The following is a 25,172-nucleotide window of genomic DNA, read 5'->3' as shown; positions in this document are numbered from 1 at the left end:
TTTTTATACTTCTTTATATAAGATATTAGCTAACAACTCTGATGTGGACACATATTTTCCCATTTTCTAAGCTTTATGTATTCATGTGTTCTAAAAATATTTTTAAAAAATCCATTACTGGTAAAAATATTGAATATATTGATTGTTATACTCCAACAAATGCAAAATATCTTAAAAACTTATGTAAACAAAAAAATTAGAAATGCAAGTAATGTGAGACATGTATTTTCTTCTATTATTTATTTTTCACAAAACAGTTGTAATTGATTAACTCTCAAGAGACAAAATGTAATTTTGTAAACCAACTTTGTATTGTTTAGGGTTAGGAGGCAACCCAAGAAAATTATTCTGAGTAGGTAGGACTTCCGTTACTGTTGTGTGAAAAAAAAAAAAAAACAACTGCACAACTAAATGACAGATTGTTACATACCTCCCTAACAAGAAGGGCAAACTGATACTGCAAGCAGCCTGAACATAATTAAAATAGAATTCCAAGTTTATATTAATACAATAATAAGTTAATTAAAATCAAGATCAACTGAACTTTCTATTTACACCAGTTCAGACAGCCCAAGAGGAAAGGAACTCTATTTTACAGACATATGTGACTCTTTGAGCTTCTGTCATCCAGGTGCCATTTCTGATGGAGCACATGTGCGCTGAACAGTTGGCAAAGAAGGAAAAAGATTACTGTAGATGTATGGCAGATAGTCTCTCTAATGATATAAAATATGTCTGGAAAGAAAGCAGGGCTTCTTTGTATAATGAAAAATTTCCCATGACTTTTCATTCCTTCTTAGGCTCTGAATGTGATTTGAGAATGTTTCTGTAAATGAGGATATATACTTTTACTTACGATGTATATGGAACAAAAATAGATTTAGTAATCTGAAGTGACGGAGTTATACACATAAACTGACTAAGACATCCGAAGAATTTAGGATCTATTTTCCATTTAATCTAAACGCACCATGAATAGGTTGCCTGTCAAAGTAGAAAGATTTATAAAAGTATCCGGTAGCATACATTATACTACATTGCTAGGTAAGGTTCTTTTTTTGATATCCTATGCAACTATTTAAAAAGATATTTCTCAAAACTGAAAATACCAGCAGAAAGAATTCAAGATGTTCCAGTTTCAGTACTTTAGAAAGTGTTGGTCCCAAGGGGTGCTTTTATAAAATTATTTCCCTTTAATGCATTGATTGCTGTTCAGCTAATCTTCATCTCGTTCCAGATCAGGGTCAACATCTGTGGACAGTCTGAGATAAAAGAAAGCATAGAAAGCCAGTAGGAGGGCCAATATAGCTGCTAGTACGAGGCCAACTTCCTAAGGAGGGGGAAAAAAAAAAAGGTATGTTTGAAATTGATGAAAAGAGATTGGTTGATGTTATAAGTTTCATCAGAGAAAATAGCTATATAATTCCATCATCTAGAATAATAATTTGAACCTAATTAATCACATTTTTTTGTTTAACTCCTCTTGTCATTTAGTAAAGCAATTTATTTTGTACTTGACAATACCGACTGCAATAAGGACATCAGTGGATGACTCATTTCTATTATTATTTCTATATAATTTGTAATACTAAAATTTCTAGTAATAAAATTTAACTTTACAATTTTGATATATTTGCATAGTTTGGATATCAAGATGTTGGGTGCAAGCAGTGTAGTTTGTGCCTACACAGTTCCTCTGCTCTCTATTTGAGTATGTTTAACTTTATTTGTTGCTTCAATTCGTTTGTTATTAGTTACAGCTTTAGGACACAGATTTTAAAACATTTATCTTTCTTTTTCTATAGGAAGAAACTGCTATTATAGCCAGTTTCTAAATTATGTCTCTGTAAGTCTCTATTAAATATTATTTTGTTAAAACTAAATTTAAACTCTAAATTCTATAGTTTATAATGTGGGGGAACAAAACTGAGGACTCTCAGTTCATGAAGCAAGACATAGTATAATTTATCAGAATTGTGAAGGGTTATTCTGAATATTTCATTTGGTTATTTGATATAGGTTATATTAATTATGTTAAACTAGTAGCCAAAAAATTTACTACATATATTATGGCAAAAATCCTATTATCTCCTAAGAAGTCCATAAGCTTCATATATAAATGAAGTACATAGTATATAGTATGTAGTATACACACACACCAATAGAAGTATTCTCAATATTAACATATCATTTGGCTAAAGAAATTTAAAATAAAAAAGAGCAACTAGTGCCAGTTCCATATCCTAAAGAGGCTAATATGTCTTTCTAATTTTCAATTGTGTATCACACTCATTCCTGGCATTGTTTTATGGAGAAGCAATTTATTTGTATATATGAATATATTTTACATTTCATCAGAATGTAAAGTTACTAATTCAACATATGCCATCTAATAAACTTTAAAAGACATTAAAATGAATTTGGTTTATAAGCAACAAGAAATTTTTTCCTGGATGTTGAAATTACAAATGGGCAATTTATATAGATATTTAGCATCAAATGTACATTTATTTAGATTTCCAAACTACAGAAGTAAATATTGATAAAAATCAGGGGGTTGATAGATTCAGTGTCAACCATTTTTATAAGATTTTTTTTTAAATCTAATACATCAATATAATGTCAATGAAAGTGAGTTTTTCTTTGTTGCATTTGGAACACTTTGGCATCTCAAAAGGGCATGGCAGCATCAGACAGGTTTCATTTATATTCTTATATCCACAGCTGTGCTCCCAGACCCATCTGGTTACACAGCTACTAATTTTAAGAGGATGTAATAAACAAGTGACACACAACTGCAAACTCCATCTGTTCTGTATAGTGGACAACAAAACTGTTCAACAGCAGTCACCATTCATACAAGCTTAAGGCAGGAATAAAGTTTTTACTCTTGATTGGAGGCCATCATCCACATCTCATTTGATAATCACCTCTAACTGCTGCTTTTCAACTGCTCCTTGTCCCTTCAAAAAACTATCATCTTCACTATACATTTTCAGGATATCCGGAGGCATGAAAATGGGTTTTAAGGGTAGAAAGCAGAGAACACTCATAGAATACAACTTCAGAGGATCCATTAATTCAATTAGGTTTGCTGAATATATGGTGGAGGGGGTAGGGCTAAGGAGTATTGAATGGGGAGGAACAGCATCATTTAAAAAAAATCCTTGTTCTGTTGAGGAGATGAACATTGTGGGACCACATGTACAGAGGGTTAAAACAATGACAGAATTTGAAAATACTGCTTTCAGGATGCTGGTAACACTAACCATAACTTAGAGAGCTCTAGGCATTTATGACCCCTCACTCCCTGGCCATTTTTAGTTTTATATCCAAAATCACAAAAAAGAAGAAAAATAACATATCCAGATGGCTCATCCCAAGAGGTTGTTAGCAAGATCTGTTTGACACTTAAATATTTTACTTATGTAACAGATAAATTAAATTTTTTATATTTATTCTTTTATTAGATTATACCTTTCAAATAAACCTTTCAAATAACTAATTAATTAACAAATATGAATTATCTTTTTTCTTCTAAATACTAGGAAACATGGGTATTTACATTCTAAAAAATGTTTAATGAAGTCATAATTCTTCAAAAATAATCTAACTGAACAGCAACCAAATAGGAAATATTGGTTATGCAAATATTTTTTAGGTAGCACTCATTACTGGGTCTTAAAATACAAGATTTTGTTTACATTAGTAAGACATAGGAAATAAAATACCTTCAATAACCAGAAATTAGTTCTAAATTTTGAAACAATGATATTCACATCTTTTTTTTTTTTTAAAGATTTGTTTATTTGACAGACAGAGATCACAAGTAGGCAGAGAGAGAGGGAGAGGAGAAAGCAGGCTCCCCACCGTGCAGAGAGCCCAATGCGGGGCTCGATCCCAGGATCCTGGGATCATGACCTGAGCCAAAGGCAGAGGCTTTAACCCACTGAGCCACCCAGGCGCCCCTGATATTCACATCTTATTCTGAATCAGCACTGTTCTCTCAAAACATTTTTAATTACTAAACATATGTTTACAAAAAGGCACTAAAAGTCTTTGAGCATAAAGAATATATTGTGTATTCCTTACCTCTCCAGTCCTAGATATCCCAGTCAATATTGTTGATTTTTATGGTATTGAAATCTGGAAGTTATTTCTTGTATAAATTGCTCCCAGGTGATCATGTCTTGGTCATCTTTCTTTCTATAGGTTCTAGAACATTGTAATATTCTTTCTATAGGTTCTACAACATTGTAATATTTAAAGCATTTCTAAACAGATAATGAAGGATTAAGATTTAGATAACCTATATAAGAAGTATATTAAAATTAGATAATACTTTGGGGGCGCCTGGGTGGCTCAGTGGGTTAAAACCTCTGCCTTTGGCTCAGGTCATGATCCCAGGCTCCTGTGATCGAGCCCCGCATCTGGCTCTCTGCTCCGCAGAGAGCCTGCTTCCTCCTCTCTCAATGCCTGCCTCCCTGCCTACTTATGATCTCTGTCCATCAAATAAATAAATAAAATCTTTTTAAAAAATTAGATAATACTTTGAAAACTTTACAACAGCAATATTAGTATCTCCACAGTAAACTGAGAACATTTTATAATATGCAATATAATAATACAATGCTGGCTAAGTTGAAGTGGGGGATCTTAAGGCCAATGACAAACAACCAAGGGGAGTCTTATTTGTATAAACCAGTAATGGCCAATTCAAAGAAGTGTTTTCTCAATCAGCTAACAATTAATAAATGAATTCAATGTCCTCGGTTCAATGTCAACTGTTTTTGTGGTATTATTTAACTCTTCTGAAAACCCTATGAGGTAATGTTATAATTGCTTTTGCAAATATGTCAGCTTAGACTTTGCTAGATCATGGCAACAGGAAGAGGAAAGAGGAATGTAATCCCAGACCTCTTTCTTCTCTGTTCAGTGTTGTCATGGCTGGTATTTTTCTATTCCATCCAGCTGTTCATATTTTCTATAGATTTAAATTATTTTAAGAGCATAACTATGATTCATTCTAAAAATAAGCAATAAAGTGATAAAATACTATAATATTATGGTCATCCTGAATCAACTAGATAAGAGTCAAACATGTTTGATGTTCATTAGTCCTTAGTTGCTTCTCTGACATTATCAATATGGATAAAATCACTCACTGGGGAAATTAAACAGCATTAAATGGCAATTGCTGAAAGAAACTTCGTTATTTAAAATTCTATGCTAAAATGACAAGGCAATCAAAGTTTAACAGGGCAAACTAATTAGTATGCCAGATTTGAAATGTAAAACACATCCATGGTTCTGATTCTAAAAAGTTTCATATCATTTTAATGGGCTCTTCATATAATTTTTCAAGCAAAATAACCAATGTTTAAAGTCAAGGTTTTTGTTTTTCACAGGTATACAAATCAAAATGATATGCGAGCTTATTCAAAAGGAGCTATGTTCAGATGTCAGAAACACTTCTGTACATACATTAAATCATAAATGAAATCTAAGAAAAACTTTTTTCTCAAAAAAAAGATAAGCAAGTTCTGCATTGTTTATAAAAAGATACTAAGTAATTGTGTTATAAGATAGATTTATCTGATACTAAGACAATCATTTCCTCAAATTAAAATAACAAAAATTATAAGGGCAAATGAAGAGAATGTGTATATATTAAAAAATGAATGGCTGCACATTTCTCAAATTCTAATTTATAGTTGCTCGTTATATTGTGCCACAAGAGGATTTTGCTACCCAATATCTTTCTTTAAAAAACCCCAAAACCAAAACACCACTTTGGAAGAGATAAAAGTGACTGACATAATGCCTTGGTGGAAAATTACAGATAATGCTCTCACAAAAAGAGACAATCATCAGGTAACTAACTGTAAAATAAAGAAAGAAAATAACCCCTAACTAATGCTTTTAGAAATATCATGTCATGGAGATAATTTAAAAGATGAACAAAATTTCATGTGAAATTAGAAGAAAATTTCAAAAGATTAATCATTTCTCTTTTAAACAAAAAGACAATTAACCTTTTTTTTTTTTCATTAAAAACTGACACACAGCACTAACTGAGGGGATTGTGTTGTGAAAACATACCGTATCACACGGCAATACTTGATCAAAATCAGCAATCAAGAGTAAAACGAAGGCAGTATTTGGTGATCATAATAGCAAATTCTGGAAGACAACCAAATATATCATCTGGCAGTTCAACAGCTGTTACAGCCTGGTAGTAATACCTTGGCATTTGCTATAAGCTATAACTTAGAAAAATTGATTTTTCATCTGCCAGATAAAAACCAAAATCTCCTTTTAACATTTTAATATTTAAATAAAGTATATACACTATTCACTTTAATTTTATACATTTGACAGTAGAACCATCAAGCTAATTTTTTTATTTATAGTTTGAGTCACCTCTAAATACTTGGCAAAAAATTGACATGAGTAGTAATATAAATGTAATTTTGTTGAACTTCATTGTGCTAGCATATTGGATTATTATCTGCTAACATCATTCTCAGATGTGCTTATCCCTCTTAAGCAGTTAAAACACTGGTTTTCTAAAAGAACAAGTTTGGGGACATCACTAGAATTTCATCATAGAGAGTACTGACAACAATAATAAAACACAGAATAAAATTATATATATTAATCATCTAAGATACATAATTATAACTAAAATTGCAATAACCATAAAATTAAATTTATTGAAAATAAAAAAAGTTTCTTATTTGGGCCACATAAATCACTGAAATGTTTGAGCAATATATACAGCAGCTAGAGGAAAAAATAAGCTGCAACTTTAAGTATAACTGGTTTTCTTATGTGACATTGTGTTTTATTTTAAGACCTGGTAAAAATCTCAGGATCAGAATGATGCTTCCCATTAAGTAAATTCTTTATAAGTACCTTCAATTCTGGCATTGACTTTGATTTTGAAATGTCATAAAACATTTAGCATTCAACATTTATGCAATCCAGTTTTAGAAAATGAAATGGCATGCATATATCAAATTTTAAAGTTACCAAATACAGGTACCTTTATCCCTATTGCTGTTTTCTTTGCTTCTGCTTTTAATTTGGTTGCTCGTAAAATAGGTTTGGTTTTTTTATAATCTTGTTTACCTAGAAAAAGATAATTTCAGGCAATGAGCTACGCTTAATATATAATTCAAGTTTAACAGCCAACTGAAATGTCAAGGAATGTTTAAATACAGTAAGCCTGGGACACAGAGTTGCAAAGGAGCTCCCAGTTTTGGAAACCATAAACATTATCACCCTAAGGTCAACTTCTCCTCTCTTAATTTTTTGCAGGAAGAAGATCTGACAGACATCTTCAATTTGGTGTGCAGTAAAAAGCTAAAAAGTTATTTTAGGGAATATTCAGAGTAAAGAAAGTAAACCTTTTGGAAACATTTAAAAACAAATGTGTAAGTGAGTATACCTAAGGTCCCATTAATAGGTAAGTTAACTTCATCTTCCTACATGAAGAATAAAAGCTCATTATAAATTTATTTTATTAGGGATATATAAAATAACCAAATAATCAATTTGAGGAATATCCTCAAGTTTTGTATAAGAAACTAAAGAGGATCTGTAAAAACTTTCAGTCGCTGAATTCATTAGAAAAATACATATTTAACTTTATTTGCTCTTAATAGAGGACAGAATAAATACAGCCAAATAAAAGATGTAGGAAAGCTGTATTTAAATATTAGTCCCAGTCTTCTCTACCACCTTTCACAGCCAAAGATGAACAAAACTAAGTTAGTTAACATCACCAAATTTCCTTTTTTGTATACCATTTGACAACTAATGAATAACAAACCTGAGTCTGTATGTAACTAATGAATTACATAACCTCTGAAGAAAATAGATTTAACAATACAAAAACAAAACAAAACAAGAGTAATAAAAACATTGACTAGAATAATATATTCTTTTGTTAACCAAAAGAACTTTTAACTAAGAACTGGGTCAATGGGTCTCAAATACAGTATGTCACTCTGTGTGGGAGTTAGCATAAATCCACGTAATCTCTCTTTTATATTCTTATAGTTTGCCTGGTTTCTATCTTATTCCCTTTCCTTTATGATCAGTTCCTTTCCAGACTTACCCCTATATCTCCTTTATGTAAATAATACAACTTCTAACTTTAATTTCCACATCTTCCTTGCACTGAAATAAATCTGAATGCAGTTGATCTACACTGTAGTGTATCATAAAAAGTTAATGTGCAATAAAATAATTCTTTGCTAATGATTCAAAAGTGCCTTTAAAATTCCATATAGATTTTTAGAATTAGAAATGGCAGGGAGAAGTGAGTCAAATGGATGGGAGTAATGAAGAAATGCTCTATTTGTGTTCATTAGGCCATAAAAGTGCTTGTTTGGCTGAAGAGATATGTGATTTTTTGTTGTTGTTGTTGCTTTTTTTTAAAGAACCAGTGTATGCTATTTCCTTAACTGCTATCACATAGCAGTCATTCTGGATCTATGAACATGTGGAAGCTTAATAAATATTATTTGATGATAAGGTTTAATGATCCAGAAATGAACCAATTGTAAAAATGTACATCAAATGATCTAAATTTAAATTATGGAATGAATAAACTACAGAAAAATATTACTCTGACCCAGTTTAAATTAGCAACATTTAATTTTGCTGCAAAAGCCTTGACAAGTGTTCACTCTGATTTCACATCTCAACAGTCAAACTATTCATGTCATTATTCCTGCTGAGATATAAACAGGTCAGAACAATGAAAATGGTGACACATCAAATGCCTCACTCAGGGTTACAAAGCAAATTTCTAAGGAGAATCTAAAGAGAAATTTGAAGATTATAGATCTGAGACCAAAAAGTCATTTCTTTTTATCTTATATATGCCCTATAATAATCTCTGGGTGCAAGGGGGAAAATAAATGGAAAAAGGATCGTCTTAACCCAAATGTTTTACATACACATATGCATTATTCTGGATGATGTGTCTGTCATAAAACAGATTCAAATATACTTCAAAGAGTCAAGGTTAAAGTGAGAATTTATCACTCTACTTCACTTGCCATGTAACTTATTAGTTAAATAATGTGTTCCATTTCAATTCAACTTCTGTATCTCTTAGAGAATAATACCTCTAGATTCATATTAAAGTTAATATGAACATTTGAAACTGTATTTATAACAAATAGATGGTTTTAAAAAATTATTTACACCTGGTACTTCTCCAAATAGTGCATCTGTCAGTAGTTTAGCATTCTGCTTGCTAACTATGATATCCAAAAGTATATACTGAAAAACGAGGTTTCAGTCTACTAAGTGAAAGCGTTTACAGGGGCATCTGTTAAGTTCTTTACAACTAAAACTAGATATTTCTACTATATCAAAGGGGGGTTTTCAACATTTAAATTTTGTATGGCTTCAAGAAGGATACCTATGCCTACACAATTGTAAAAATGTTAAATTCAGAAGCCCCTACATTCTGAGTACTTAACTTAGAAAACCACATACATATATATGTACATTTATATACATTTTTATATATGTACATTTATATACATTATATATGTATATATACACATACAAATACACTTACATATGTATGTAAACACATATATAATAATTTAGATTTTATATGTAGATGGCTTTCTAGACATAGTTGGTTCCGATTTTGGTTATATCGATAATACAATAACCAAAGTAGCTGTTTGACAATTACTCATTACCTTTTATATGAGAAGAAACTGAGCCACCCAGGCACCCCAAAACAGGAGATAGTTTTTAAGGGCTCTTTTGCCAGTACTTGCAAAGTACTTTGTCTAGTACTTTGCAAGTACTACAAGAGCTACCTATAAACACAGGTGTATGGGTTTTTATATGAACACAAGTTTTCAATTTATTAGAGTAGGACTGCTGAGTCATATGGTAAGTATATATTTAACTTTGTAAGAAACTGCCAAACCATTTTCCAGAGTGGCTATATCGTTTCATATTCCCACCAGCAATGGATCAGAGTTCTGGTAGTTTTGCATCAGATGTGTATTAGTTTCATCTACATTATCTAATTTTTAACATACAATTGTTTATACTATTCCTTTATAATCCATTTTATATCCATAAGGTCAACAGTAAGGTGCCCTGTTTCATTAATGATATCTTTGTGGTTTTTTTGCTTTTAACAGTGTAACTAAGTTTTTCAATTGTGTTGATCTTTTTAAATAAACTATTGGTTTTGTTATGTTTTTTATTATTTTTATCTTCTCTATGTTTTTTCCACTTTAAACCTTATTATTTCCTTTTCTTCAGCTTTGGGTTTAGTTTGCTCTTTTCATATTCTAACTTGTCTAGACAGAAAGTTAGGTTATTGATTTGAAATATTTCCTCTTCATAAATGTACTGTTTAATAGGTGCAAAATGCCATCTAAGTACTCTTTAGCAGCACCTCATACATTAGCATGAAGAAGAAAAAAGTTAGACATAAAACATATATGTAGATTTCTATTATATTTATCTATGCACTTACCTTTACAAGTGTTAATTTTTTGAGTTTTTGTTGTTGTTGTTTGTTTATTTTTTCTTTATATGGATTTGAATTACCGTCTTGTGTGTTTTCATTCCAACTTCAAGGACTTCCTTGTTTTCTTGCGGGACAGGTGTGCTATTACAAATTACCTGGTTTTGTTTATCCAAAAACATCTTAATTTCTCTTTTTTTAATTTTTTTTTCCATCTTTATTTTTTAATTTTTTAATTTTTTATAAACATATAATGTATTTTTATCCCCAGAGGTACAGGTCTGTGAATCGCCAGGTTTACACATTTCACAGCACTCACCATAGCACATACCCTCCCCAATGTCTATATCCCCAACCCCCTCTCCCGACCCCCCTCCCCCCAGCAACCCTCAGTTTGTTTTGTGAGATTAAGAGTCACTTGTGGTTTGTCTCCCTCCCAATCCCATCTTGTTTCATTTATTCTTCTCCTACCCCCCTAACACCCCACATTGCATCTCCACTTCCTCATATCAGGGAGATCATATGATAGTTGTCTTTCTCCGATTGACTTATTTCACTAAGCATGATACCCTCTAGTTCCATCCACGTCGTCGCAAATGGCAAGATTTCATTTCTTTTGATGGCTGCATAGTATTCCATTGTATATATATACCACATCTTCTTTATCCATTCATCTGTGGATGGACATCTAGGTTCTTTCCATAGTTTGGCTATTGTGGACATTGCTGCTATAAACATTCGGGTGCATGTGCCCCTCTGGATTACTATGTTTGTATCTTTAGGGTAAATACCCAGTAGTGCAACTGCTGGGTCATAAGGTAGCTCTATTTTCAACTTTTTGAGGAACCTCCATGCTGTTTTCCAGAGTGGTTGTACCAGCTTGCATTCCCACCAACAATGTAGGAGGGTTACCCTTTCTCCACATCCTTGCCAGCATCTGTCATTTCCTGACTTGTTAATTTTAGCCATTCTGACTGGTGTGAGGTGGTATCTGTGGTTTTGATTTGTATTTCCCTGATGCTGAGTGATGTGCAGCACTTTTTCATGTGTCTGTCGACCATCTGGATGTCTTCTTTGCAGAAATGTCTGTTCATGTCTTCTGCCAATTTCTTGATTGGATTATTTGTTCTTTGGGTGTTGAGTTTGCTAAGCTCTTTATAGATTTTGGATACTAGCCCTTTATCTGATATGTCGTTTGCAAATATCTTCTCCCATTCTGTCAGTTGTCTTTTGGTTTTGTTAACTGTTTCCTTTGCTGTGCAAAACCTTTGATCTTGATGAAATCCCAATAGTTCATTTTTGCCCTTGCTTCCCTTGCCTTTGGCGATGTTCCTAGGAAGAAGGTGCTGCGGCTGAGGTCTAAGAGGTTGCTGCCTGTGTTCTCCTCAAGGATTTTGATGGATTCCTTTCTCACATTGAGGTCCTTCATCCATTTTGAGTCTATTTTCGTGTGTGGTGTAAGGAAATGGTCCAATTTCATTTTTCTGCATCTGGCTGTCCAGTGTTCCCAACACCATTTATTGAAGAGGCTGTCTTTTTTCCATTGGACATTGTTTCCTGCTTTGTCAAAGATTAGTTGACCATAGAGTTGAGGGTCTATTTCTGGGCTCTCTATTCCGTTCCATTGATCTATGTGTCTGTTTTTGTGCCAGTACCATGCTGTCTTGATGATGACAGCTTTGTAATAGAGATTGAAGTCCGGAATTGTGATGCCAACTTTGGCTTTCTTTTTCAATATTCCTTTGGCTATTCGAGGTCTTTTCTGGTTCCATATAAATTTTAGGATTATTTGTTCCATTTCTTTGAAAAAAATGGATGGTACTTTGATAGGAATTGCATTAAATGTGTAGATCGCTAGAAGTAGCATAGACATTTTCACAATAATTATTCTTCCAATCCAGGAGCATGGAACATTTTTCCATTTCTTTGTGTCTTCCTCAATTTCTTTCATGAGTACTTTATAGTTTTCTGAGTATAGATTCTCAGCCTCTTTGGTTAAGTTTATTCCTAGGTATCTTACGGTATTGGGTGCAATTGTAAATGGGATTGACTCCTTAATTTCTCTTTCTTCTGTCTTGTTGTTGGTGTAGAGAAATGCAACTGATTTCTGTGCATTGATTTTATATCCTGACACTTGACTGAATTCCTGTACAAGTTCTAGCAGATTTGGAGTGGAGTCTTTTGGGTTTTCCACACATAGTATCATATCATCTGCAAAGAGTGATTGTTTGACTTCTTTGCTGATTTGGATGTCTTTAATTTCTTTTTGTTGCCTGATTGCTGAGGCTAGGACTTCTAGTACTATGTTGAATAGCAGTGGTGATAATGGACATCCCTGCCGTGTTCCTGACCTTAGCAGAAAAGCTTTCAGTTTTTCTCCATTGAGAATGATATTTGCGGTGGGTTTTTCATAGATGGCTTTGATGATATTGAGGTATGTGCCCTCTACCCCTACACTGTGAAGAGTTTCAATCAGGAAGGGATGCTGTACTTTTGTTAAATGCTTTTTCAGCATCTATTGAGAGTACCATATGCTTCTTGTTCTTTCTTTTATTAATGTGTTGTATCACATTGATTGATTTGTGGATGTTGAACCAACCTTACAGCCCTGGAATAAATCCCACTTGGTTGTGGTGAATAATCCTTTTAATGTACTGTTGAATCCTACTGGCTAGTATTTTGGTGAGAATTTTCCCATCTGTGTTCATTAAGGATATTGGTCTGTAATTCTCTTTTTTGATGGGATCCTTGTCTGGTTTTGGGATCAAGGTGATGCTGGCCTCATAAAATGAGTTTGGAAGTTTTCCTTCCATTTCTATTTTTTGGAACAGTTTCAGGAGAATAGGAATTAATTCTTCTTTAAATGTTTCATAGAATTCCCCTGGGAAGCCGTCTGGCCCTGGGCTTCTGTTTGTTTGGAGAATTTTGATGACTGTTTCAATCTCCTTACTGGTTATGGGTCTGTTCAGGTTTTCTATTTCTTCCTGGTTCAGTTGTGGTAGTTTATATGTCTCTAGGAATGCATCCATTTCTTCCAGATTGTCAAATTTGTTGGCGTAGAGTTGCTCATAGTATGTTCTTATAATTGTCTGTATTTCTTTGGTGTTGGTTGTGATCTCTCTTCTTTCATTCATGATTTTATTTATTTGGGTCCTTTCTCTTTTATTTTTGATAAGTCTGGCCAGGGGTTTAGCAATCTTATTAATTCTTTCAAAGAACCAGCTCCTAGTTTCGTTGATTTGTTCTATTGTTTTTTTGGTTTCTATTTCATTGATTTCTGCTCTGATCTTTATGATTTCTCTTCTGCTGAGTTTAGGCTTTCTTTCTTGTTCTTTCTCCAGCTCCTTTAGGTGTAGGGTTAGGTTGTGTATTTGAGACCTTTCTTGTTTCTTGAGAAAGGCTTGCACTGCTATATATTTTCCTCTCAGGACTGCCTTTGTTGTGTGCCACAGATTTTGAACTGTTGTGTTTTCATTATCATTTGTTTCCATGAATTTTTTCAATTCTTCTTTAATTTCCTGGTTGACCCATTCATTGTTTAGAAGGATGCTGTTTAGTCTCCATGTATTTGGGTTCTTTCCAAATTTCCTCTTGTGATTGAGTTCTAGCTTCAGAGCATTGTGGTCTGAAAATATGCAGGGAATGATCCCAATCTTTTGATACTGGTTGAGACCTGATTTATGACCCAGGATGTGATCTATTCTGGAGAATGTTCCATGTGCACTAGAGAAGAATGTGTATTCTGTTGCTTTGGGATGAAATGTTCTGAATATATCTGTGATGTCTATCTGGTCCAGTGTGTCATTTAAGGCCTTTATTTCCTTGTTGATCTTTTGCTTGGATGATCTGTCCATTTCCGTGAGGGGAGTGCTAAAGTCCCCTACTATTACTGTATTATTGTCGATGTGTTTCTTTGATTATGGTATTAATTGGCTTATATAGTTGGCTGCTCCCATGTTAGGGGCATAGATATTTAAAATTGTTAGATCTTCTTGTTGGGCAGACCCTTTGAGTATGATATAGTGTCCTTCCTCATCTCTTATTACAGTCTTTGGCTTAAAATCTGATTTATCTGATATAAAGATTGCCACACCAGCTTTCTTCTGATGTCCATTATCATGGTAAATTCTTTTCCACTGCCTCACTTTAAATCTGGAGGTGTCTTTGGGTCTAAAATGAGCTTCTTGTAGGCAATATATTGATGGGTTTTGGTTTTTTTATCCATTCTGATACCCTGTGTCTTTTGATTGGGGCATTTAGCCCATTTACATTCAGGGTAACTACTGAGAGATGTGAATTTAGTGCCATTGTATTGCCTGTAAGGTGACTGTTACTGTATATGGTCTCTGTTCCTTTCTGATCTACTACTTTTAGGGTCTCTCTTTGCTTAGAAGACCCCTTTCAATATTTCCTGTAGAGCTGGTTTGGTGTTTGCAAATTCTTTCAGTTTTTGTTTGTCCTGGAAGCTTTTTATCTCTCCTTCTATTTTCAATGATAGCCTAGCTGGATATAGTATTCTTGGCTGCATGTTTTTCTCGTTTAGTGCTCTGAATATATCATGCCAGTTCTTTATGGCCTGCCAGGTCTCTGTAGATAAGTCTGCTGCCAATCTAATATTTTTACCATTGTATGTTACAGACTTCTTTTCCCAGGCTGCTTTCAGGATTTTCTCTTCGTTGCTAAGACTTGTAAATTTTATTATTAGGTGATGGGGTATGGACCTATTCTTGTTGATTTTGAGGGGGGTTCTCTGCACCTCCTGGATTTTGATGCTTGTTTCCTTTGCCATATTAGGGAAATTCTCTACAAGAATTCTCTCCAAAATATCTTCTGCTCCCCTCTCTCTTTGTTCTTCTTCTGGAATCCCAATTATTCTAATGTTGTTTTGTCTTATGGTGTCACTTATCTCTCAAATTCTCCCCTCATGGTCCAGTAGCTGTTTGGCCCTCTTTTGCTCAGCTTCTTTATTCTCTGTCATTTGGTCTTCTATATCCCTAATTCTTTCTTCTGCCTCATTAATCCTAGCAGTAAGAGCCTCCATTTTTTATTGCACCTCATTAATAGCTTTTTTTATTTCAATTTGGTTAGATTTTAGTTCTTTTATTTCTCCAGAAAGGGCTTTTCTCTCTCCAGAGAGGGTTTCTCTAATATCCTTCATGCCTTTTTTGAGCCCGGCTAGAACCTTGAGAATTGTCATTCTGAATTCTATATCTGACATATTATCAATGTCTGTATTGATTAGGTCCCTAGCCTTCAATACTGCCTCTTGTTCTTTTTTTTTTTTTTTTTTGTGGTGGGTTTTTACACTTTGTCATTTTGTCCAGATAAGAGTATATGAAGGAGCAAATAAAATACTGAAAGGGTGGCAACGACCCCAGGAAAATGTGCTTTAACCAAATCAGAAGAGACCCCAAATCATGGGAGGGAGAAAGGGGATAAAAAGAAGTTCAGGGAAAAAAAAAATTAGAAGAAGAAAACTAATAAAGAAAAAATATAAAAAAGAAAAAAATATATATATATATATTAGATAAACTAGTTAAAAAACATTAAAAAAGAAAAGGGTAAAAGTTAAAAAAATTTTAGCAGAAAAAAAATAAAAAAAATTAAATTAACTGTAAGATTAAGGAATCATGGGGAGAAAGCCATTAGTTCCGTGCTTTGCTTTCTCCTCCACTGGAATTCTGCTGTTCTCCTTGGTAGGTGAACTTTGTCTTGGCTGGATTTCTTGGAGGATCCTGTTGTAATGATTCTCAAGTGTCTTTGCCCCAGGCGAAACTGCATCACCCTTACCAGCAGCCGGGCTAAGTAATCTGCTCGGGTTCACTTTCAGGAGCTTTTGTCCCCTGAACACTTTCCGTAGAGTTCCTGAGGACGGGAATGAAAATGGCAGCTTCCCAGTCTCCGGCCCGGAGGAGCCGAGGGCTCGGGGCCCCACTCCTCAGTGCGCCTCAGAGAAAAGAGCCCAATCACTCCCGTCTCCCTGGCCTCTGGCCACGCTCCGAGCTCACCCAGCTTGCGACCGGTTCAAGGTAACCCCGAGCTGAGAGCCAACTCCTTGGCTCTGTCTCTGTAGCCAGCTTCTCCAGTCTAATACCTGTGAGCTCTGTGACACTCAGACACCCCCAATCCTTCTGTGACCTTGTGGGACCTAGGGCCACGCTGGCCCCACATGGGCTTGACCCCAGTTTTGCCTCTGGAGCAATGTCCCTCAGTGGAGCAGACTTTTAAAAGTCCTGATTTTGTGCTCCGTTGCTCCGCCGCTTGCCGGCAGCCGGCCCCTCCCCCCGCAGTCTATTTTCCCGTCGCTTTGGATTCACTTCTCCGCTAGTCCTACCTTTCAGAATGTGGTCAATTTTCTGTTTTTAGAATTGCTGTTATTCTTCTCTTCCATCTCCCATTGGGTTTTTAGGTGTTTGCAATGGTTTGATAAGCTATCTAACTGATCTCCTGCTACCTGATGTAGTCTCAGCCTGCTACTTCTCCCAATTTCTCCCTTTTTAAAGGACAATTGTGCTGGATATAGATCTCTTGGCTGACTGTCTATTGCTTTTAGCATATCATATGTAATCTATTACTTTTCTCTTGCTGCTTTCAACAATCGTTTTTTATGTTTGACTTTCAACAGTTTGACTATAATGTAGACCAGTGTGTATCTCTTTGAGTTTATCCTGCTTGAAATTTATCGAGGTTTTTGGATTAAAAAAATCAAAATGTTTCATCAAATTAGGGAAGCTTTCGGATATGATTTCTTCAAATACCCTTTCTGAGCCGCTCTCTTCCTCCTCTTATTCTGGAACTATTGCTGTACATAGTTGGTATGATGGATGGTATCCTACAGGTCTTTGTGTCTCTGCCCATTTTTTGGTCATTCTTCATTTATTCTTTTTTCTTCATGTTCCTCAGAAAGTATAATCTCAATTAACTTCTCTTCATGTTCTCTGATTCTTCTGTCAGATCACATCTGCTGTGAGGTCCCTCTAGTGAAATTTTTATAATTATTGTATTTTTCAACTCCAGAATTTCTATTTGCTTTTTTAAATATACATAATTTACATTTCTATAATAAGGTGATTTATTTGATGAGGCATCATTCTTAATTTCAATTCTTTAAACATGGTTTTTAGTTTTTGAACATATTTTAAAAGGCTGACTTAAAGTCTCTGTTCAATAAGTCCAAGATGTTAACTTTCTTAGAGACAAGTTTCACTATTCTTTTTCTGTGTATGCAACACACTTTGCTGATTCTTTGTGCATTTTATAATTCTTGTAAAAACTGGACATATCAAGTAATGTAATGTGGCAACCCTACAAATCATATCTCCCCTATGATGTTGTTGCTACTATTTGTTTTTCTTTTGTTGGGTTTATTGTTTGTTTTTTTAATGACTTTTATGTTCTAATTCTGTAAAGTCTGTATTCTTGTCATGTGCAGCCACTTAGCTTAATGTTCACCTAAAGACTGGACAAATATTTTCTTAAATGCTCTGAATCAATATCTTCCAGCTTTGCTCAGGAGCTGTGTATGGTGGGGCAGGTGTGTGTGTGTATGCGTGTGTGTATGTGTGTGTGTGTGTGTGTGTGTTGGTATATATTTTCCATACTCTGACAGTAGTTTATAGTCCTGCCTTAGCCTTCACTTCCTGCTAGCTTCTTCAAGGTCAGCAAGAGGTGAGAAATTTTACAGCCTTTTCAGATCTTCATCGGACATGGCATAGCTCTCCATAGGCTTGTGACTTTCTAGATTCCCAGAAATCTATGTTGGAGATTCTTAAAGACCCTATGGAAATCTCATTGCCCAGTTTTTTAATATTTTTAGGAGAACCTCCTACTAGTCCCAACTAGTAATGCTACCTCAAGTAGTTGTGATGTTAAAAACTTGCCACTGACTGGGTCAAATTCTGGGAGAGGGACCTTCGCACAGAGTGAGCTCTAAGTCTAGTCAAATAAGGACAAGTTTTGAGAATGAGGCTTTTCAGGGAGTTACCAGACAGGTCAGATAGGGACAATTCTCTGAAGATAGAGTGTGGCATAGTTCCCAAACTCATTCTGCCTTCTCCGTTAGTTGCAGGATGATGCTTTTCACAACTACTATAGTTGCAAGGATGAGCAGAGAAAGATGGAAGTAAGACCAGTTAAAACCCCAAAAAGTCTAATGTTCTAATTGAAAGTCAGTTTTTCTCAAGTAAACACTCCTTGGACTGTTGTTAAGAGGTCCATTAATTTCCAGATTTCTGAAAAAGTTGATTTTGACTTTTTTTTTGTCATTGTTCTTATTGCTTTTATAGAAGAGCAGATTTTGAGATCCTTCCTTTTTATTCAAGAAGTACGTCTCCATCCCTTTACTTTTAATGGCATTATATTTGAAGTTTATTTCTTTTATACAGCATATATTTGGGTTATTTTATAAAATTTCAACCTGAAAATCTATTGTCTTTTAATTGGTATGTTTAGACTATTAACACTTAAAGAAACTATTAATACATTTTTATTTAGGTCTATTATTTTATTATTGCTTTCTTTTTGCTCCCTTTGATTTGTTCCTGTTTCACTTTTCCTGTCATTTTTTTGAATTGTTTAAACATTTCTTAGTATTTGATTTAAGTTATTATGATTTTGATATATTTTTAGTATTTTTAAAAATTGTCCTAGAGATTATAAAATATATATTTAACTCTTCAGATTCTAATTCAAATCAATATTTTGTTCAATTCCCTATTTTTATTTTATTTTTTTTTAAAGATTTTTTTTATTTATTTATTTGACAGACAGAGATCACAGGCAGGCAGAGAGGCAGGCAGAGAGAGGAAGGGAAGCAGACTCCCCGCCGAGCAGAGAGCCCGATGCGGGGCTCGATCCCAGGACCCTGGGATCATGACCTGAGCTGAAGGCAGAAGCTTTAACCCGCTGAGCCACCCAGGTGCCCCCAATTCCCTATTTTTAAACATAATCTACATTACAAAAATTTTAAAATACACACTTCAATAAATTTCATATTCCAGTTGATGGAAATAAGCACTATAGTGCTTTGTAGAGCTAGTTCCACTAGCTGTAGTTTCTATCTTTTGACTTTTCTGTGCTTATATTTGAACTTCTTGGACATGTGTCATAGGTTTGGAAAGTTATGTACACAGTGGACTTCTACTAATTCAAGCCTTTAAATGTCTGCAAGGAAAGATTTATAAAAGTGAATAGAGGGGCACCTGGGTGGCTCAGTGGGTTAAGCCTCTGTCTTTGGCTCAGGTCATGATTCCAGGATCCTGGGATCAAGCCCCGCATCAGCTCTCTGCTCAGCAGGAAGCCTGCTTCTCCCCCTCTCTCTGCCTGCCTCTTTGCCTACTTGTGATCTCTGTCTGTCAAATAAATAAATAAAATCTTAAAAAAAAAAAAGTGAATAGAGTACTGTAGCACATGCTTGGTTTCCTTAAAAATGCCAGGCAAGACACTGTTGTTTGTATTGGATGTATGTTCTTATTATAGCTTAACAGTTTTGCAATAAAATGTGAAAGACACATGCATAGTTAGAAGGATTATTATACTCTTGTTACTGAAACTTTAGATTCATGATAAAACTACAGTTTATCCTTAAATAATATCTGTGATACAGTCGTGAAATAAAATTTCCTACTACTCTTCTCTCCAGTTTTGTGACTAGTTTATTTTTTTGTGTGTGTGTGACTAGTTTAAATTGAATAGTATCCTGAAGTTGCAAGATCTGTGCTATTAAAAAGTTACATTATTATTTTTAACTATTCATGTTAATAGAATTTTCTTGATATTGTGAAACCAAAACAAAATACAGAAACACATGTAATGTTCAGGATGATACATGATGACAAATGCCATTCTTAATCCCCAATCTCAATGACCATCATCAAAACAGTCATAATATTCTCTTTAATTCTCTCTAAAATAACTACATATTATAATTTAAACTTGTGAGATATATTTATACTAGCAAAATGCCATTTTTATATGTTTAAAGTTGTAAAATTAATATTCTAGTAGAAAATACTATAATATGGGAAACTGCTTTTATGGCCTAGTATGAATACAGATTCTATTATCCATTATTTATGGTTCTTAATAAGTAAAATACATTTAAATAATTGCATCTTTAAATTACCAATCCAAACAGAATATTTCTCTAAAAATCATGACATTGAGTTGAAATTCCTTCAAATCAACCTGAATTCTTAAAAAAGAGAGTGCGTCAATGTGAATTTTTCATTACAAAACTCCTTTTGCATGTAAAATCCTAGATCATTCTTAGAGAGAAAGTGAAAAAGTCCTCCCCAATATAATAATGATACAGCTAAATAATACACTTAGAACAACAAAACAAATTTGTTTTTATATGAATGCCTGGATTTACATGAACTTACATATAAGGCAAAAATACACTTAAGATGTGTGACCCTTAGTATTTATTCCATAAGAGATTCTAGCTTTCTTTTTTATTTCCCAAAATGAATCAAGATTTAATGCTGAAAAATGAACATTTCATAATTAAGAAATATTAAAGCTTGCATTTTCACATAGAAAAATTTGTCATAAGATTGCTGTTTGAACTAATATTAACACTGATTCTCAAATTATTAGTATATGCATATAGTTAATGAGTAGATGGTGAGATCTCTGAAGTATGGTTATTTTGGTTATCAAGTAAAAAAATATTAACTATTGTCCATCAGGAAAAAAAAGAAAAATATATGAAAAAATATATATAACAGTTTACTATTTTCACCTGCATCCAAAATTTTAATTACATGAGTCATTATTTTTAAAGGTTAGTAGATAGAATTGCCAGAACCTCTGAGAATAGTGTGACATTAGAACATATCACTATTAGTTTTCCTAGTTAACTTTGTACCTAATTAAGCGTAACTGAAATTGTTCCCTTACGGTCATAAGTATTTTTATAGTCTGTTTTCTAAACAACTCATTCATTCATTCATTCATTCACTCATTAAAAATTATTTACTGTGGGATGCCTGGCTGGCTCAGTCAGTAGAGCACATGACTCTTGATATCAGGGTTGTAAGTTCAAGTCCTACACTGGGTGTGGAGATTACTTTAAATCTTTTTCAAAAATTATTTATTGAGCACTTACCATGTAACAAACAATGTTCAAGGTACTAAATATACAGCAGTGTGAGCAAAACAGACCAATCGCCTATTATCCTTGTTAAAAGATAAATAATAAGGAAAAAAATATTCAGTTTTCTAGGTGATAAAAAGCACTAAAAAGAAAAATAGAGCTGGTGAGGGGCAGAAAATAAAAGGGAGAGAAGTACTATTTCAGATAGAGTGGTCCAGGGAGGCCTCCTTGATAATGCCACTCGACATTATTACTTGATTGCACTTGACCAGATACTTAAATGAGTTTAGGGAGGAAGTCATATGGATATCTCGTAGAAGCAATTCCAAATATTGGGAATATCAAAGTTCAAAGACTCAGGAGACAAGAACCCGTAGAGGGTCAAAATGTCACTAAAGTCTCTCAAGTCAGAAAAAAGAGCTTTATAAGTAATAAAATAAAAGTCTGAGAGTGAGGTTAGCATCACAGCAGCATGAGTTGTTCCTTTTTCCCCTGCCCTTTCATTTCACAACTAATCAGACATCCATAACCAAAGAAAAGCCCCTCTGCAGCACATACCAAGGCACTCAAGAGACCAATTTATTCATGCACCCAAAAGTGGGTGGACTGGATAGCAGAGGGGGCAGCGGAGCAAGGGGAGTTGCACCAGAGGTGGTAGCTACAGAGAAGACTGCTGCAAGTCTGGTTATGGAACAGCACAATCTTTCTGGCAAAGGAGGTGGAGGGTGAAGGTAGTAAGTGAGGTGTGCCCAGTTTTGTGTTCTGCAGCTGGGGAATCCATTGCTTTCTCTTAGGAGGGAAGTAGCAGACAAAGAGAACTGAAGGGAAGTGTCTCCTGCTGTCTGCCTCAGGGTTCTGGCAATAGAATCACCCATATTCCTCTGAGACTACTTCCCCCACAATCATGGAACCCTCAATAGAGCTGTGCGCACATCCACAGACCCAGGAGCTAAATACACACCTACACCAAGTCTGCCACCTTTTTTTTTTTTTTTTAAATGCCTGGACTCCCAAACTTAGCACCAATCAGCTTTGATAAGAAAAACCAAAAGATTATGTGATATCACCACCTTCTGGAAGGCAAAAGGAAGGCTCCTAATTACCAACATGTTGATCTATTAGAATCACATTAAACAAAATCTTAACTAAATAAGAAAGGTGTACATTACTTTCAATGTGGTGGCAGAAACACTTTTCACCAAAAATGAGAAATCAAAAAAGAAGAGAGAGAGAGAGAGAGAGAGAGAGAGAGAAATCATGGTAACATACTTAAATTACTAAAAGAAAATGACAACTTCCCAGCAACTGAACCCAAAGACATGAAATATTGCAATCTAATGGATAAAAGAATTCAAAATAGTTGTTATGAAGACATTCAATGAGCTGTAAGAAAACTCAGAAAGACCATAAAAAGATCTCAGGAATAAAATTAACAAACAAAATGAGTACTTTACCAAAAGTATTGAAATTCTAAATAAGAACCAAACAGAAATTCTGCAGGTAAAGAACTCAATAAATGAGATAATGCATTAAAATGCATTGGAAGTAGAGCAGATCAGATGAAAGAGAGAATTCACAAGCTAGAAGATAGGCATCTAGAAATAATTCAGGTAGAAGATGAAAAAGAACAAAGACTTTTTAAAAATGATGAAATTCTACAGGAGTTATCAGACTCCATTAGAAAAGCCAATGTAGGGGCACCTGGGTGGCTCAGTGGGTTAAGCCTCTGCCTTCAGCTCAGGTCATGATCTCAGGGTCCTGGGATCGAGCCCCACATGGGGCTCTCTGCTCAGCAGGGAGCCTGCTTCCCTTCCTCTCTCTCTGCCTGCCTCTCTGCCTACTTGTGATCTCTGTCTGTCAAATAAAAAAAAAATTAAAAAAAAAAAAAAGAAAGAAAAGCTAATGTAAGGGATGCCTGGGTGGCTCAGTTCATTAAGCCACTGCCTTTGGCTTGGGTCATGATCCCGGGATTCTGGGATCAAGTCCCACATCAGGCTCCTTGCTCAGCAGGGAGCCTGCTTCTCTCTCTGTCTCTACCTGCTTGTGTGCTCTCTCTCTCTCTCTCTGACAAATAAATAAATAAATAAATAAAATCTTAAAAAAAAAAAAAGTCAAGGTAAGAATAATGGATATTCCAGAAGGAGAGGAGGGGGGAAAGAGGACAGAGAGTTTAATTAAATAACTAATAGCTGACAACTTCCCAAATCCAGGGAAGGAACTGGATATAATTCCATGAAGCTTACTGAACACCTTATTACTCAATGCAAAAACAAAACAAAAAAAAATGAAGCAAAACAAAAACAAAAAAACTCCAAGACACATTTTATTTAAACTGTTAAAAATCAATGATAAAGAATTTTAATGACAGGGAAAAAAAAAGACAGTAACCCATAAAGGAATGCCTATTAGATTATGAGTGGATTTCTCAGCAAAAACTCTACAGGTCAGGAGAGAATGGAATACTAAAATACTGAAAGATAAAAACTGCCACCCAAGAATACCCTCTCTGACAAATTTATCCTTCATATATAAAGGAGAAATAAAGGCTTTCTCAGACAATTAAAACTGAGGAAGTTCATTGCCACTAGACCTGCCATACAAGAAATGTTGAAATAATCACTTCAAGCTGAGAAGAAAGGACAAAAGTACACAAAACTCTGATTAAGGTGATAAGATGTCAGTCAAAATTAAAATTAGAATCTTTTTTTAGAATAGGTGCACCTGGGTGACTCAGTTCATTGAGTGTGCCGACTCTTGATTTCAGCTCAGGTCATGATCTCAGGGTCTGGGGATCAGTTTTGCATTGGGGCTCCATACTCAGCAGAGAGTCTACCTGAGGATTCTCTATCTCTCTTCCTCTGCTCCTCCCCCTGCTCAAGTTTTCTCTCTCTCAGTCTCTGTCTCTGTCAAATATATGTCTTTTTTTTTTTTTTAAGATTTTATTCATTTACTTGACAGATAGAGATCACAAGTAGGCAGAGAGGCAGGCAGAGAGAGAGAGGAGAAAGCAGGCTCCCTGCGGAGCAGAGAGCCCGATGTGGGGCTCAATCCCAGGACCCTGGGATCATGACCTGAGCTGAAGGCAGAGGCTTTAACCCACTGAGCCACCCAGGTGCCCCAAATATATGTCTTTTTAAAAAAAAAGTATCTCTTTTAGAATAGCATGTTAAACTCCTAATTATAACATAAAGGTAAAAGGAAGAGAACATTAAAAATATAGCTACTACAACTTGGTAAGAAAGTCGCAGTGTAAAAAAGATCCTTTGTGTCATCAGAAATATAAAAAGGGAAGAACAAAATGACAGAACCCTTACAGCAAATGAAGATAAGTTATCAGCAGAAAAAAAGGCTATTTTATTAATTATTTATTTATATCATCATTTTTTATTTCATCATTTTTTTTATCATTTTATTATTTTAAACCTTGTGGTAACCACAAAGCAAAAATTTAGAGAGACAGAAAACAAAGACAGGGGAGACAAAGCAAATCAGCACAGAAAACTAACTTAAAAAAATAGAAAAAAAAGATAAAATAAACAATGGAAAGACAAA

The 25,172-nt window shown here is 34.5% G+C and overlaps 1 protein-coding gene across 2 annotated transcripts in view; it reads right to left on the bottom strand.

Annotated features, from left to right (window-relative positions):
* Positions 1-223: 223 nt before the first annotated feature.
* LOC111146803 (triple QxxK/R motif containing) overlaps positions 224-25,172 on the bottom strand; it is a 100,040-nt gene continuing 75,091 nt past the window's right edge. For both annotated transcript variants that reach the window (XM_022502491.1, XM_022502490.1), the window contains 2 exons: positions 7,049-7,134; positions 224-1,330 (listed from right to left, as the gene is read on the bottom strand). In XM_022502491.1, coding sequence (XP_022358199.1) covers positions 1,217-1,330; positions 7,049-7,134 — 200 coding nt within the window. In that variant the 3' untranslated portion in view covers positions 224-1,216. The remainder of the gene's footprint in view (positions 1,331-7,048; positions 7,135-25,172) is intronic.

Source organism: Enhydra lutris, unplaced genomic scaffold (assembly GCF_002288905.1).
Source record: "Enhydra lutris kenyoni isolate GAN:26980312 unplaced genomic scaffold, ASM228890v2 scaffoldscaffold14, whole genome shotgun sequence".
Lineage (NCBI taxonomy): Eukaryota > Metazoa > Chordata > Mammalia > Carnivora > Mustelidae > Enhydra > Enhydra lutris.
The sequence above is the reverse complement of the archived record's forward strand: the minus strand, read 5'-3'. Positions and strand labels throughout refer to the sequence as shown.